Consider the following 17,992-nt stretch of genomic DNA (forward strand, 5'->3'; position numbering starts at 1 on the left):
GGTGGGCGGTAGCGGAGCAACCAAAGTATAAATAAAAAGATTTAAGTATAGTAAGTTGTTTTATAAAGATTTATTCTGCCAAACTTAGTGAAAATCCGACATAAAGTACTTGGTAAGTAATTATTATATGCTTTAACTTGCTGTAACTCTGCTTTATAAATTTTATAAAGTAAAGTTACTTCCCTACTTTATAAATTACCATTACTGTGGAACTTGTGGGTGGTTAAGAAAATTTTACTACTAGGCCTGACCTGTGGTGGTGCAGTGGGATAAAGCGTCGACCTGGAACACTGAGGTCGCTGGTTCAAAACCTTGGGCTTGCCTGGTCAAGGCACATATGGGAGTTGATGCTTCCTGCTCCTCCCCCTTCTCTCTCTCTGTCTCTCTTTCTCACTCTTCTCTCTCTAAAAAATCAATAAATAAAATATAAAAAAAAGAAGTATTCTCTCCTCTTTAAAGAAAAAAAGAAAGAAAAGAAAATTTTACTACTAACAGAGATACAAAAGTGGGCGGTAGGTATAAAAATGTTGACTACCCCTGCTCAAGCACATTTTACGAGGCCAGCATTATCCTAATTTCAAAACCAGATAAAGACACTACAAAGAAAGAAAATTATAGGCTGATATCCCTGATGAACATAGATGCTAAATTTCTCAACAAACTAGGCAAACCAGATCCAGCAATACATTAAAAATATCATACAACAAACAAACAAGATATCATACACCATGATTTAGTCTGTCAATGCAAGGCTGGTATAGTATTTTCAAATTAATAACCAAGATATACCACATAAACAAAGTGAAGGATAAAAACCACATGATCATATGAATAGATACAGAAAAAGCATTTGATAAAATCCAGCATTCCTTTATGATAAAAACTGTCAGCAAAGTGGGAATGGAGGGACCATACCTCAATGTAATAAAGGCCATTTATGATAAAACCCAGGCCAATTTCATACTCAGTGGGCAAAGCTACAATCATTTCCCTTAAGATCAGGAACAAGATAGGGATGTCTGCTTTCACCACTATTATTCAACATAGTACTGGAAGTCCTAGTCACAACAATCAGACAAGAAGAAATAAAAGCCATCCAAATTGGAAAGGAAGAATTAAACTGTCATTATTTACATAATGACACGATACTGTGTATAGAGAACCCTAAATATTCTGCCAAGAAACTACTGGAACTAATAAATTAATTCAGTAATGTATCAGGATACAAAAGAAATATCCAGAAATCAGTTGCATTTTTTTACACCAATAATGAACTTTTCGAAGGGGAAACTAAGAAAACAATCCCATTCACAATTGCTTCAAAAAGAATAAAATACCTAAGAATAAATTTAACCAAGGATGTAAAAGTCCTGTATGTAGAAAATTATAAGACACTGAAGAAAAAAGTTGAAGAAGATATATAAGTGAAAGCATATACTTGTTAATGGGTAGAACGAATCAATATCACTCAAGTGTCCATACTCCCCAAAGCAACCTATAGATTCAAAGCAATTCCTATCAAGATACCAATGACTTACTTCACAGGACTAGAACAAATATTCCAAAAATGTATATAGAACCACAAATGACCCCGAATGCCCACAGCAGTCTTTTTTTTTTTTTTTTTTTTTTTTGTTACAGAGATAGAGTCAGAGAGAGGGATAGACAGGGACAGACAGGAACAGAGAGATGAGAAGCATCAATCATTAGTTTTTCATTGCGCATTGCAACACCTTAGTTATTCATTGATTGCTTTCTCATATGTGCCTTGACCGCAGGCCTTCAGCAGACCAAATAACCCCTTGCTCCAGCCAGTGACCTTGGGTCCAAGCTGGTGAGCTTTTGCTCAAACCAGATGAGCCCATGCTCAAGCTGGTGACCTCGGGGTCTGGAATCTGGATCCTCTGCTTCCCAGTCCGACGCTTTATCCACTGCGCCACAGCCTGGTCAGGCGCCCACAGCAATCTTGAGAAAGAAGAGCAAAGTTGGAAGAATCACATTATCTGAAATTAAACTATAATACAAGGCCATAGTAATCAAAACAGCATGGCATAAACACAGATATATAGATCAATGGAACAGAATAGAGAGCCCAGGAATAAACCCACACCTTTATAGTTAATTAACATTTGATAGAGGGGGAAAAAACATACAGTGGGGTAAAGACAGTGTATTCAATAAATGGTGTTAGGAAAACTGAACAGATACATTTAAAAAAATGAAACTAGAGCACCTTTTTACACAAGATTAAACTCAAAATGCATTAAGAACTTATATATTAAACAAAATCATAAAAATTCTAGAAGAAAATGTAGGCAATAAAATCTCAGACAATTCTTGTAGCAATATTTTCTCTGATACAAACCCTTGGGCAAGGGAAACAATAGAAAAAATAAACAAATGGTATTACATCAAACTAAAAGGCTTTTGCACAGCAAAGGAAACCATCAACACAATGAAAAGACAACCCACTGAATGAGAGAAGATGTTCGCAGATACATCTGATAAGGGTTTACTATCCAAAATTTATAAAGAACTTATAAAACTTAACAAAAAAATTCAATTAAAAAATGGATAAAGGGCCCCAGGCCCGGCCTCCGTCTCCGCGCCTAGCGGTGCCCGGCTGCGCGATCCAGGGATGCGCTGCAGCGATGGCGGCGGCCGCAGACGATGAGGCTTACTTCCAGAGGGGCAGTCTGTTCTGGCTCACCGTCATCACCCTCTCCTTTGGCTACTACACGTGGGTTGTCTTCTGGCCTCAGAGTGTTCCTTATGAGAACCTAGGGCCCCTGGGCTCGTTCAGTCAGTACTTGGTGGACCATCATCACACCCTCCTGCACAATGGATATTGGCTTGCCTGGCTGATTCACGTGGGAGAGTCCTTGTATGCCATGGCATTGTGCAAGTCTAAAGGCATCACGAGTGGTCGGGCTCAGCTACTCTGGTTCCTGCAGACTTTCCTCTTTGGGATAACCTCCCTCTCCATCTTGATTGCTTTCAGACCAAAACACCGGAAACAAAATTGAAGAAGAATCTGAAAGCTTTCTCTACAGTTTGATTCCAACCTCACCTTATTTGTGGGTGCTGTGTTTACTCCATCTTTCTATTTTCTATGAGTTTAGGCCCTTTTGTGATTCATTATTTCATAGGCTCTGGTGGAGCTTGAGCCGACAATAGGAGAAGATTTTAGATTTCCTATTCTGCAGACCAACATATTTAGCAAAGGGCTTCCAGCCTCCTCTTGAAGTCCTTGGCTGTATTGGTGTTCTGTCCCTATCATGTGGGTTAAGCCACGTAATAAAATTGCTTGTTGATTTAAAAAAAAAAAAAAAATGGATAAAGGACGCCTGACCTGTGGTGGTGCAGTGGATAAAGCATCGGCCTGGAATGCTGAGGTTGCCGGTTCAAAACCCTGGGCTGTCCCGGTCAAGGCACATATGGGAGCTGAAGCTTCCTGCTCCTCCCCTCTTCTTTCTCTCTCTCCCTCTCCTCTAAAATGAATAAAAATTAAAAAATTAAAAAAACTTAAAAAAAATGGATAAAGGACTTGAATAGACAGTTCTCCGAAGAGGACATACAGATGGCCAATAGACATGAAAAGATGCTCAATGTCACTAATAAAAAATGCAAATTAAAACCACAATGAGATTTCACTTCACACTTGTCAGAATGGCTGTCATCAATAAATCAACAAACGTGTTGACAAGGATGTGGAGAAAGAACCCTTGTGCACTCTTCCTGAGAATACAGATTGGTGCAGTCACTGTGGAAAGCAGTATGGAGTTACCTTAATAAGTTAAAAATGGAACTGCACATGACCAGTGACTCCACTTCTGGGAATTATCCAGAGAAACCTGAAACACTAAGTTGAAAGAATATAGGCACTCTTATGTTCCTTGCAACATTATTTACAATAGCAAGATATGGAAGCAGCCCAAGTGCCCATCAGTAGATGATTGGATAAAAATGCTGTGATACATTTACACAATGGAATTCTACTTAGCCATAAGAAAATATTACCCTTTGTGACAGTATAAATGGACTTGGAGAGTATTGTGCTAAGTGAAATAAGCCAGTCAGAAAAAGACGAGTACCATATGATTTCACTCGTATGTAGAATCTAATGAACAAAATGAACAAGCAAAATAGAGACAGACTCATAGCAGACTGACAGCTTTTGGGAGGTATGGGTTTGAGTGAGGAGGTGGGAGGATTGAGCAAAAAAGAACAAAAAAATAAGAGCCTGACCAGTGGTTTCACAGTGGATAGAGCATCAACCTGGGATGCTGAGGTCCCAGGTTTGAAACCCCAAGGTCTCCAGCTTGAGCACGGGTTCACCGTCTTAAGGATGGGATCATCTCAATGATCCCATGGTTGCTGACTTGAGCCCAAAGATCAGTGGCTTGAAGCCCAAAGTCACTGGCTTGAGTAAGGGGTCAGTGGCTTGGCTAGAGTACCCCTGTCAAGGCATGTATTAGAAGCAAATAATAAACAACTAAAGTGCCACCATTATGAGCTGATGCTTCTCATCCCTCTCCCTTCCTGTCTTTTTCTCTCCCTTAAAAGAGGGGTGGGGGGCTGACCAGGTGGTGGTGCAGTGGATAGAGCGTCAGACTGGGATGCAGAAGACCCAGGTTAAAGACCCTGAGGTCGCCAGCTTGAGCACGAGCTCATCTGGGTTGAGCAAAAAAAAAGCTCACCAGCTCGGACCTAAGGTCCCTGAGCAAGGGGTCACTTGGTCTGCTGAAGGCCCACAGTCAAGGCACATATGAGAAAGCAATCAATGAACAACTAAGGTGTTGCAACAAGAAACTGATGATTGATGCTTCTCATCTCCGTTCCTGTCTGTCTGTCACTATCTATCCCTCTCTCTGACTCTCTCTCTCTCTCTGTCCCTGTAAAAAATAATAATAATAATAATAAAATAAAAATAAAGTTATAAAAAAAAGGAAAAAATTATGTACACAGACAGCAATGTGGTGATTGCTGGAGGGAGAAGGTGGGCGAGGTTGGGGGGTGTATGAGGAGGTAAATGGTGATGGACAGAGACTTGACTTGTGGTGAACACTCAATAAGATGTAAAGAATGTGTGTTGTAGAACTGTGCACCTGAAACCTTTATAACCCCAGTGTCACCCAGTAAATTCAATAAAAAGGAAAAAAATAATCTGCATGTCCTTTGTTTTGATATAGTGTACAGTGTAAGTCTAGATTTCTTGACAAGTGGCAAACCAGTTTTCTGATTATCCTGTATATTATTTTTCTACTTATTTGAAATTCCACCTTTATTGTGTGAAATATCCATAATATGCTGAGGTTTATTTCTAGACTCTGTTTAGTCCCTGGATCTTTTTATTTCTATGCCAGTAGCGGTCTTTTAACTCCTAGAGCCGCGTGGTATGTTTTATACTCCCTGGTAGTTCACCTCTTGCCTACTTTGTTTTACATTTTTTTCTCTTTTTTTAATTTTTATTTTTTTATTTTTATTGCAGAGACAGAGAGAGAGTCAGAGAGAGGGATAGACAGGGACAGACAGACAGGAACGGAGAGAAATGAGAAGCATCAATCATTTTTTTGTTGCGCATTGCGACACCTTAGTTGTTCATTGATTGCTTTCTCATATGTGCCTTGACCATGGGTCTTTAGCAGACCCAGTAACCCCCTGCTCGAGCCAGCGACCCTGGGTCCAAGCTGGTGAGCTTTTTGCTCAAACCAGATGAGCCCGCGCTCAAGCTGGCGACCTCGGGGTCTCGAACCTGGGTCCTTGGCATCGTAGTCTGACACTATCCACTGCGCCACCACCTGGTCAGGCTGTTATACATTTTTGACAGCATAGTTCAAGTTGTCCTTTCTGCCAGCTGAACTTGAACATCACTTTGTCAAATTCAAAAATAAAGATTGGGAATTTTATTTAAAAATAGATGTGATTGAGCCCCTGCTCTCTTTAATGCAGTGCCTCTCATCTGTCAGCATAAAGTATGAGTGTTTGCTGTTAGTGTCTGAGGAGTCCTTCTCATGTTTGGAAAGTACTGTTTCTAATTTACTTTGCATTCTTACGTTGAATCCTGTAAAGTACTTTTTTGGCATCTGTTGAAATGTCATATTTGTTTTTAACCATAAATATAATTGGAGTCATAAGTTTCCTGCTGTGAATGCATTCCTAAAATAAACCCTGCTCATCATCATGCATATTCTTTGAGTGTGCTCCTAAATTTAATATGGCTATGGTTTATTTGGGGTTTTTTGTATTTTACCTTATTAGTGACACTGTTCTGAATTTTCCTTTTCTGTACTGCTGTGTCATTTTTCAGCATCAGGATTGTATTAACCTCATAAAATAAGCCAGATAATAATCCTTTTTCTTGTTTTCTACAGCAGTTTATTAGAGCAGGAATTTTTTTTTCTTTGAAGATTTGTTAGAATTTGCTTTTATTACCACTTCAGCTTTATGCTTTTATTAGTCCTAGTTCTTTGAAAACATTAAATTTTTTTGTAGCCTTTGGTTAATGTATTGATTTCCTAAGTCTTAGGACAATTTCTTAGTCATTTATATTTTTACAGAAGTCATTTGTTTGATTCAGATTGATTTGTTTTATGAACATATTCTCTTGTGGCTTCTTAAAACCTCACCTTGCTCGTTTGTAAAAGTGTGCACTTGCTATACACTGACTCTGTTTGGTAGAGGTCAGTCTCCTTTGTTGAACTCAGAGAAGCAGCTCTTGGTTGTATTAATCAATTCTGCTTTGGAAGGAGGGCTTTGTTTGCTTTCGAATCTATTCATTTCTACTTTGGGTATTAATTCTTTCATTTTTCTATCGTTCATTTTCTATATTTCATTTTTTTCTATCATTGGTTTTTTCAGTTGCATATATGTTTCTTTTTTATTACTTAATTTATTTATTTTATTATTTTTTTTATTAAGTGAGAGGCAGGGAGGCAGAGAGACAGACTCCTGCATGCACCGACTAGGGTCTACCTGGCAAGCCCCCTTGGAGGCAATGATCTGCCCATCTGGGGCTACTGCTCCATTGCTTGGCAACCAAGCTATTTTAGCACCTGAAGTGAGGCCATGGAGCCATCCTCAGCACCTGGGGCCAACTTTGCTTGAACCAATCAAGCCATGGCTGTGGCGGGGGGCGGGGGGGAGAAGAGAAAGAAAGAGAAAGGAGGAAAAGGAATGGAGAAGCAGATGGTGTACCTTGACCGGGAATCAAACCTGGGACTTCCACATGCCAGGCTGATGCTCTACCACTGAGCCAACTGGCCAGGGCTAATTTTTTATTTATTGAAAAAGCATTAACTTATATAAAAGTGTGAAAAGTGAAATTAAAACTGCCCTTCTCCCCTCTGCCCTCAGTCCCACTGTCATTCCCACAATTAGTGATAAAAATTGGGAAGGGGGGATAGTAGAACTCTACTTTTTTATGCAATTATGTATATATAGGTTTTGTTTCAAATTAAGTTTTTTCTGGTTTTCTATTTCTGTGTAACAATCAACAGGCATGTAAGCAATAACAACTGTATCTCTCACAGTTGCACTTCTTCCTTTAGGAGCTTCTGTGACCACAGTCAATTGGTGTGTGGGCAGGAATCACTGAAGGCTTGTGCTCGCTTGGCTGGTTTCTGAGCTGAGAAGGTTTCATGAGCTGTGGACTAGAACAGCAGGGGTTTGTTGGCCTCTCTGTTCGTATGTGGTCTCTCCCTGGTGTCCAGCATGGAGGCTTCAGGGCAGCCAGACTGCTTTCATGGCAGCTTCGAATTTCAAAGGTGTAATTCCCCAGAGAAAGCACCAGGAAGAAGTTTGTATTGCCCTTGATAACCTGGCTGCAGAAGCCATAGCATCATTTCTGCTGCTTTCTAACTCATCAAGACCATTACTAAGGCTGCCCAAGATCAAAAGTTGGGAATATAGCCCTGGCTGGGTAGCGCGGTTGGTTAGAGCATTGTTGGGGAGCGCAGAGGTTGCCAGTTTGATCCCCCATCAGGGCACATACAGGAACAGATCGATGTCTTTCTCCCTCCCTCCATCCCTCCCTCCCTCCCTTCCTTCCTCCCTCCCTCTCTCTTTCTTCCCCCTACCCTCCTTTCCTCTCACGCTAAAATTAATAAGTTATTTTTTTTTAAAAGACTTAGAAACATAGCTTAGTGGGAGGTACAACAGCAATTGCAGAAGCCATCACACATAGCTCTGGCTTTAGTATGCGTAGGGTTACCATAAGGAATTAATGCTATACCTATTATTCTTTCACTTCATTTTTTAAAATTGTATTTATTGATTTTAATGAGAGTAATAGAAAGCACCACTGTGCTCTGGGACAACGCTCTAACCAACTGAGCCATCTGGCCAAGGCATTGACTTAAAATTTTATCCTGTAGCATCCTTTATATCATGTATCTTTCTGCTGCGTTCTTTGTTATGGTTGCCTGGTATTCTGTGATATGGCTGTAAAATTATTTTTAAACATTTCTCTATTGATGGACCCAATTTTGTTATATTTAAAATAGGAATAGCTTCACTAACGCTGCAGTGGACAGTGGCAGACTAGGACCCTCACTCATTCTCTCTCAGGTGCTTTATTTCTGGCCAAAGCCCTTGATGTTGAGATGTGTGAGGGGTCTTTGTCTTCCCTTTTTTCCTGCAGCAGCAGAGTATTTTCCCTAGAATAACGATTGGACAGTGTCAACACAGTCCAGGGAACAAAGGAGTCAGTGTCAGTAAAAGTCACCACTTTAGTGACCTTCTGATAACAGTGCTGCAGGGGTCCGAATCTCTCCTCTGCCTTTGTTTTTTTATTACTTTGTACCCAAAGAACTTTGTTGATCTTTATCAACAACTTGATTATTGAATAAATACACAAAATTAATATTAAGTAGGTGGTAAAATTTCTGAATATTCCCTTAACATCTGATTTTTAGTTAGTTTTCTAGAAGATAATGGTGGGGTTACTTTTTTCTTGGCTTGTGTGTTCAATTTAATTTTATAAAGCTGGTTAACCTTACTCAATGTATATAAGAAAGAGACAGGAATGTAAATATCCAGAATTTTTCATAGTACCCAGAATTTTAAAGATTGTAAGGAAAGATTGTGTGGAAAGCAGGAAAGTGATTTTTTACTTGTGCATTATTTTTTATTGCTTCTTAGCCTTTTCGCTAAGATCAAATGTAAACCTGTGCCTTTTATTTTGATAGGTTGGAGTGATCGATTTTTCTCTCTACCTTAAGGATGTGCAGGATCCTGATGGTGGCAAAGAGTAAGTAATGCATTATATGTTGTTCTTTACATTTTTAATGAAATCCTGACAAAGAATCCTGCATTTGTCTTAGCTTTATTTTATTTTATTTAAGATTTTATTTATTGGCTTTAGAGAGAGGAGAAAGAGAGAGAGAGAGAGAGTAAAGGGGGAGGGAGCAGGAAGCATCAACTTCCATATGTGCCTTGACCAGGCAAGCCCAGGGTCCTGAACCGGCGACCTCAGCATTCCAGGTTGACACGTTATCCACCTGCACCACCACAGGTCAGACACACACATATATCTTAAAACCACTAGGCGTTTATGCAGACTTTTTCTCAAGGGAAGAAAACCCAATATGACATTATGACACTATTCAAATGTGCAAATTTGCTAAATCTTTTATCAGAGCATTCATCAAGAAGTTTCTTTAAAATGATGCTTGCCCTGAAACATTCACCAAGTGTTTACAGAATAAATTCAACTCCCTAAATATTTTCTCAGTCATCATATTATTAAAAGTAGTAGCATAATGGACTCATCATTTCCATGTCTTAGCTTTATTTTAAATTCTAGTTTTTAATCTATTTTTAATTACAGAGGTGATACATTAATTTTCCCATTGTTTGAGGAATTAAGTTTACAGAATACAGAATACAAGTGAAATTTCTCCATTCACACTATTGCCTTGTCTCCATCCCACTCCCACTCCCACTCAGGAAGCTACCCATGTCTCCTTCCAAGCCTTTTATTAATGCCCTACAGCCATGCTGGCGAGCCTTTTTATAGAAACCTCCCACTTTTGCAGTGCTGGTCAACCTGGTCCCTCCCGCCCACTAGTGGGCATTCCAGCTTTCATGGTGGGCGGTAGCGGAGCAACCAAACAATGCTGCGATTGGCCCACCGTGAAAGCTGGAACACCCACTAGTGAGTGGGAGGGACCAGGTTCACCAGCACTGCAAAATTGGGTGGTTTTTATAAAAAGGCTCACCGGCACAGCCCTATAGATACATCTTTGTTGATCATGTATTTTGCTGTACAGTTTGTTGAAATGTAAATGGTATGCTACTATTATATATTCAAGTTACTGTGAACTTGCTCTTTGATACTAGTGTGTCTTTCATGGCACGTGTAGCTTTTGCACATCCTTGTTCACAAGAACATTCTTTTAAAAGAAGTTATTCTGGGGCCCTGGCTGGTTGGCTCAGCGGTAGAGCGTCGGCCTGGTGTGCAGGGGACCCGGGTTCAAGTCCCGGCCAGGGCACATAGGAGAAGCGCCCATTTGCTTCTCCACCCCCCCCCCCCTCCTTCCTCTCTGTCTCTCTCTTCCCCCTCCGGCAGCCGAGGCTCCATTGGAGCAAAGATGGCCGGGGCGCTGGGGATGGCTCCTTGGCCTCGGCCCAGGCGCTAGAGTGGCTCTGGTCGCGGCAGAGCGACGCCCCGGAGGGGCAGAGCATCACCCCCTGGTGGGCAGAGCTCCGGGGCAGAGCATCACCCCCTGGTGGGCAGAGCGTCGCCCCTGGTGGGCATGCGGGGTGGATCCCGGTCGGGTGCATGCGGGAGTCTGTCTGACTGTCTCTCCCCGTTTCCAGCTTCAGAAAAATACAAAAAAAAAAAAAAAGTTATTCTGGAAAAAGAAAACAGTGTGTAAAACCTGCTATCGTTTATGTTATGATAAAAAAAAAAAAGAACAGTACTGGCCGGCTGGCTCAGTGGATAGAGCATTGGCCAGCTTATGTACATTTTAGTTCAATCCCTGGTCAGGACACACAGGAGAAGTGACCATCTACTTCTCTCCTCCTCCCTCTCCCCCTTCGTTCCCTCCTCCCCTTCTGCAGCCAGTGGTTCGATTGGTTTGAGTGTGGCCCTGGGTGCTGAGGATAGTTCCTTGGCCCAAGTGTCAGTCTCAGGCACTAAAATAGCTTGGTTGATTATAGCATTGGCCCCAGACAGGGGTTACCAGGTGAATTCCAGTCAGAGTGCATGTGGAGGTCTGTCTCACTATCTGGCCTCCTTCCACTTAAAAAAAAAACAAAAACATACACCATTATTGATATGTTGTACTTCCATACCCATGGACTGTTTATATAGAGTGGCATGTAGATCTGATAACAATGCTGCTGGGAGGGAGTTGCACATTTTACTATGTGCATCTGTTGCCTGTCATTCAAACATCTTCCCAACAAGAACCCCCTGCTCTCAGTGCCTTGGGACCAGTGGGAACCCCATTAATGCTTTATGCACTCTGAATACAGGATGCACCTACTTTGTATATATATTTGTTTATTTATTGATGAGAGAGAGAGAGAGAGAGAGAGAGAAGCATCAGTTTGTTGTTCCACATAGTTGTGCACTCACTGGTTGATTTTTATGTTCCCTGACTGGGGATCAAACCTGCAATTATCATATCAGGATGATGCTCTAACCAACTGAGCTACTGGACCAAGGCATATTCATCGACTTTAAACTTAAATACAATATAGCCCTGGCTGGATAGCTCGGTTGGTTAGAGAATTGGCCCGAAGCACAGAGGTTGCTGGTTCAATTCCTGGTCAGAGCACGTACAGGAACAGATTGATGTTTCTGCCTCTTTCTCTCTCTCCTCTGTCCTCTCTGGCTAAAGTTAATAATTTGTTTAAAAAATTATTAAACTTAGCCTGACCAGGTGGTGGCGCAGTGGATAAAGCGTTGGACTGGGATGCGGAGGACCCAGGTTCAAGACCCCGAGGCACATACGAGAAACCAATCAATAGACAACTAAGGTGTCGCAACAAAAAACTAATGATTGATGCTTCTCATCTCTCTCTGTTCCTGTCTGTCTGTCCCTGTCTATCCCTCTCTCTGACTCACTCTGTCTCTGTAAAAAAAAAAATTAAAAAAAATTAAATTATTAAACAAAATATATTCTTTATATCAAAACAAAAACAATGGAAATAAACAGATTATCCATCAGTAGGGGAATAATTGAATGAATTAACAGAACATCCTTAACACTTTATACTGTTATACCATGAAGACCTAAAAAAATAAGAACAGACTTGAGCTACTGGGATACTTGAATTAGAAGGATTTCCACAGAGTATTACTAAGTGAGAAAAGTATGATACTGAAATATATATATATATATATATTTCATTTTTTAAACCCCCAAAATTCCTAGTATAGACTTCTGGTCAAGATGGCAGTATAGGTGAACATGCTACTCAAATCTTCCTACAACCACATCAAAATTACAACTAAATTACAGAACAATCAGCATTCAAAACCACCTGACATCAAGCTAAATGGAAGTCCTACCACTAAGGGTTTAAAGAATAAGCCACATTGAGCCTGATCAATGGTGGCACAGTGGATAGAGCGTTGACCTAGGACACTGAGGTCTCAGGTGCAAAACCCAAGGTCACAAGCTTGAGCATGGGATCATCAATATAATCCCGTGGTCGCTGGCTTGAGCAAGGGGTCACTGGCTTGGCTGGAGCATCCTGGTCAAGGCATGTATGAGAAACAATCAGTGAACAACTAAAGTGCTACAACTACAAGTTGATGCTTCTCATCTCTCTCCCTCCTGTATAAATACATACATACATACATACATACATACATACATAAAACTGGTAGGAGGGGTGGAGATGTGGAACAGGCTGGTCCCACACCCACATGGGGTAGTTTCAAATTGGGAGAGATATCTTCTCTGTGGAGTTTCCCCCTGACAAGGGGACTAGCCCCACATCAGGGCCCCCAACCCAGGGTACTAAGGCCAGAAAGAGAAGTCCTCATAATGTAAAAACCAACAGGGACTGTGGCTGAGTGAGATGGAGGCTGCTAGAGTTCCAGGCAGTTCCTCTTAAAGGGCCCATGCATGGAATTACTCAGACTCACTCCCTCTGAGCTCCAGTGCTGGGCCAGCAGCTTGAAAGGAACCATGGATATAAGGGGAGGAACTGGGTTGTCTGGCATCAGAGCAAGAACTGGGGTGGGGGGCTGCTTTCTGCCAGATAAAAGTTCTGGAAGAAGCTATTGTTCCTTTTCTGAGACCCGTCTCCCACTTACAGAGTCAATAGGCAGGCACCATATCTGAGTTTCCTGACTCACACTGTTTGCCCTGCCCAGGTCATTCCCTGAGACCCAGGCCCAATCAACTTGTGGGCCCACCCAAGCTATTTGCAAGTGGTTTTTCCATATAGATGGCCTCTCATGTCTCAGGTTTCAGACTTTCCTAAAATCTCTCAAACAGGCAGCATCTGGCCTCTACGTACCCTGTATCTCTTTGTAAGTGGCCTCAGGCCCAGCACTAGCAGCAGTCAGCCTTGCTTCACAGCTTGACCTCTGCTTGGCACCTCCAGGCCCAACACAGGTAGCAGCCCTCTGCACATTGCTCTGTAGCTCGTGGTGGGTGGCTCCAGGCAGGTGGTACTACCTTGTACCTCCCAGGAAGCCCCAGAGCCAGTGCACCCAGTGGACAGCTTCAGACAATGGCAGATTACCATCACCACGAGAGATACACCCAATGTATAGACTTGGTGAGAACCAGAGCCCCACTGAGGCAAGTCCTGCTCCATGGGGTCAACTTCTCTAATGACAATGACAGCTGGTCCTCACAGCCAATCAACCTGGTGGTCAGTCCCTCCAAGTGACTTCAACAGCAGTCAAGGCTCAACTACAACAGGACAGTGTGCACAATCCACACAGGGTTGCAGCTAGAGTGTCCAGCTCCAGTGACCAGGGAGGCTGCACCATGAGGCCGTATTGGACACCTACTACACAAGGCAACTCTACCAAGTCTGGGAAATTTAGCATCTCTACCTAACACATAGAAACAAACATAGGGAAACAGCCAAAATATGGAGATAAAGAAACATGTCCCAAATGAAAGAACAGAAGAAATCTCCAGAAAAATAGCTAAACAAAATGGAGGCAAGCAAACTACCAGACAAAGTTCAAAACAATAGTTATGAGGATGCTCAAGGAATTTAGAACATAAAAATCATAAAAAGGAACCAGTCAGAAATGAAGGATCCACTAACTGAAATGAAGAATAATTTATAGGGAATTAACAGTAGAGTAGATAGCCTGACCAGGTGGTGGCACAGTGGATAGAGCATCAACCTGGGATGCTAAGGACCCAGGTTCAAAACCTCAAGGTCACTGACTTGAGCACAGACTCACCAGCTTGAGCACAGGGTCACCAGCTTGAATGTGGGATCATAGACATGACCCCTTGAGCCCAAATGTTGCTAGCTTGAAGTCCAAGGTCGCTGGCTTGAGCCCAAGGTTGCTGGCTTGAGCAAGGGGTCACAGGTTCAGCTGGAGCCCCCCATCAAGGCACGAATGAAAAAGCAATCAATGAACAGCCAAAGTACCACAACTACAAGTCGGTGCTTCACATCTCTCTCCCTTTCTGTCTGTTTCTCTGTCTCTCCCTCTCTCTAGCAAAAAACAAACAAACATAGAGTAGATGAAGCTGAGAATCAAATCAGTGATTTGGAATATAAGGGAGCAAAAAACACCCAATCAGAACAGTGAAAAGGAAAAGAATCCAAAAAACTGAGGTTAGTGTAAGAAACCTCTGGGGCAACTTCAAGCACAACAACATTTGCATCATGGGAGTGCTGGAAGGAGAAGAGAGAGAGCAAGAAATTGAAAACCTATTTGAAAAAAATAATGGCAGAAAACTTCCCTAACATGGTGAAGGACATAGACATACAAGTCTAGGAAGGTCAGAGAGTCCCAAACAAGATGAACCCAAAGAGTCCCACACCAAGACACATCATAATTAAAATGCAAAAGGTTAAAGACAAAGAATCATAAAAGAAGCAGCAAGAGAAAAACAGTTGCCTTCAAGGGAGCTCCCCTAAGACTGTCAGCTGATTTCTCAATAGAAACTTTGCAGGCCAGAACTGATTGGCAAGAAATATTGAAAGTGATAAAAAGCAAGGACCTACAACCAAGGTTACTCTACCCAGCAAAGCAGTCAAGAATCTAAGGACATAGTAAGAGCTTCCCAGGCAATAAAAAGCTGAAGGAGTTGATCACCACCAAACCAATATTAGAAATGTTAAAGGTTCTTCTTTAAGAAAAAGATGGGGAGAAAAGATCCAAAATATTAACAACAAAATGGCACTAAATGCCCTGGCTAGTTTGCTCAGTGGTAGAGCATCAGTCCAGTGTGTGGAAGTCCCGGGTTCGATTCCCGGTCAGGGAACACAGGAAAAGCGACCATCTGCTTCTCCATTCTTCTCCTTCCCCTTCTCTTTCTTCCTCTCTCTCTTCCTTTCCTGCAGCCATGGCTCAATTGTTCAAGCGAGTTGGCCCTGGACACTGAGAACGGTTCCATAGCCTCACCTCAGGCGCTGAAATAGCTTGGTTGCCAAGCAACGAAGCAATGGCCATAGATGGGCAGAGCATCACCCAGTAGGGGGCTTGCCAGGTGGATCCTGGTCAGGGCACATGTAGGAGTCTGTCTCTCTGCCTCCCCACCTCTCACTTAATAAAAAAAAATTACAATAATACATATCTATCAACAATTAGATCTGAAAAAGAAAGAAAGCCCTGGCCAGTTGGCTTCGTGGATAGTTCTGGTATGCTGAGACTGTGAGTTTGATCCCCCATCAGGGCATATATGAGAAGCAGCCAGTGAGTGCACAACTAAAAGGAACAACTAAATGGAACAATGAGTTGATGCTTTCTCTCTCTTTCTCTCTTTCCTTCTCTTGCTCTCCTTCTCCCTTTCTGTCTCTCTCAAATCATTGAGGAAAAAAATTGCATAATAATAATTAAAAGTCTGACCTGTGGTGGCACAGTGGATAAAGCATCGACCTGAAATGCTGAGGTTGCTGACTCAAGCACCTGGGTTTGCTGGGTCAAGGTACAGATGACAAATAATCAATGAACAACTGAAGTGAAGCAACTATGAGTTGATACTTCTTGCTTTCCCCTCCGTAAAATCAATAAATAAAATCTTTAAAAAATAATAATTTAAATAGTAAAGTAAATAAATAATAAAATGAACAAGCAGAACAGAAACAGACTCAGATACAGAGAACATTTTGATGATTGCCAGATGGGAAGGAGATTGGGGTGGATGGGTGAGAAAGGTGAAGGGATTAAGAAAGACAAATTGGTAGTTACAGAATAATGATGGGGATGTAAAATACAGCAAAAGGAATATAGTCAATAATATTCTAATAATTGTCTGTGGTGACAGCTGGGTATGAGATGTATTAGGATGATCACTTAGTAAGTTATATAATGTCTAATCACTGGGTTGTACACCTGAAACTAGTATAATGTATGTCAACTCTAATTGGAAAATAAAAAATTATTTTAAATAAAACTAAAAATGTCCCTAGTATATATTTTACAATTAAAAAAAATTTTTTTTAATTTGTTTATTTTAGAGAATGAGGAGAAAGAGAGAAAGAGAAAGGGGAGGAGCAGGAAGCATCAACTCCCATATGTGCCTTGACCAGTCAAGGCAAGCCCAGGGTTTCGGACCAGCAACCTCAGCATTCCAGGTCGATGCTTTATCTACTGTGCCACCACAGGTCAGGCATATTTTACAATTTAATTTCATATTTTACACACACACACTATAGACAAATAGCTATGCACATAGGATACTTACCAGGTTATTATGGGTTACCTGGGAGAGTTATATAAAGGGCAGAACAGGTAAAAGGAAAAAACTGCACTGAAAAACAAATCCAGCACCTGTGGCAGAACCTGGTAGCATGGTCCTATTTATGTGCATATATATGTAAAGAAATTGGAGTGGGAGCCTAACTTTAAAATGTTAAAGTATTTTTTTAACCCAAACTGATCAGCGTTGTGTTTTGAAAAGTCTCGTGGTCTCCTTTTCTAAGCCAACCTCTTTCCCTTCAGTATATAACAGGGCAGCTTCATCTACCACCTTGGGAGCCGTTTGCATATGGTTATTAGTGTTTCCACCTTGCATGCCCATGGCTTTCTTCTTCCCAAATGCCCAGCCTTTGGCAGAGGTGGGAGGGAAGCTGCAGGGATCCTGCTCTCCAGGCTGGTGTTTCCTGGTTTCCAAAGGCCCTGGCTGCTGTCTCCCCCCCACCCCCATCCTTGTTCTCTGTTCACTCCAGGCCATGCAGACATTATCTCTTGGTTTCCTGGTGACATTGGTACTCCTACAAGGCGATTGGGAGGTTGGGAGATAGTTACATCGTGTTAGCCCTTAGTAAAAAGAATTTCTTTCTATACTCTTTTTGAAAAGGCACGAAAGAATTACTGATGTCCTGGATCAAAAAAACTATGTGGAAGAACTGAATCGGCACTTAAGGTAGGGCTCACTCCTTTTTCTGGTGTTACAGTTCATCCTCAGTGCCCAGTAATTGTTTCATGGAACTTTTTTGAGTTGACATATATTTATAACTAATTGTTTTCCAAACCAAGAAAAAGATTACTGTGCCCTGCTCACATGTACAGACTAGAGAAATATGATTTCTTGATAAAGAGCTTTTGGGAATTCTTCAGTTCTTTGTTTTGTGCAGTTATACTAGAGAGTTAATAAATATTAGAGACTCAATAAATAAAACCTTGAAATCTCTACCCCTGGTCCCCCAGCCACTTAGCTGGAAATCGCTGCCATAGAAGTACTGGTGCTGCTGGAAATCAGCATACATCCTCCAGCATGTTGGGGTAGGAGAAAGGTTGGATACCACTGGGCTAGACCTTCGAGAGCATTCAGTAGCCATAGCTGGCATCTTTATCTTGATCTTTCATTTTAATTGAAAAGCT

The 17,992-nt window shown here is 41.6% G+C and overlaps 1 protein-coding gene across 1 annotated transcript in view; it reads left to right on the forward strand.

The window, feature by feature from the left end:
• RUFY1 (RUN and FYVE domain containing 1) overlaps positions 1–17,992 on the forward strand; it is a 114,133-nt gene that overhangs the window by 48,247 nt on the left and 47,894 nt on the right. Inside the window, exons 6-7 of the mRNA XM_066278519.1 lie at positions 9,189–9,250; positions 17,469–17,534. Coding sequence (XP_066134616.1) covers positions 9,189–9,250; positions 17,469–17,534 — 128 coding nt within the window. The remainder of the gene's footprint in view (positions 1–9,188; positions 9,251–17,468; positions 17,535–17,992) is intronic.

The sequence above is a fragment of the Saccopteryx bilineata genome, chromosome 4, assembly GCF_036850765.1.
Source record: "Saccopteryx bilineata isolate mSacBil1 chromosome 4, mSacBil1_pri_phased_curated, whole genome shotgun sequence".
Classification (NCBI taxonomy): Eukaryota; Metazoa; Chordata; class Mammalia; order Chiroptera; family Emballonuridae; genus Saccopteryx; species Saccopteryx bilineata.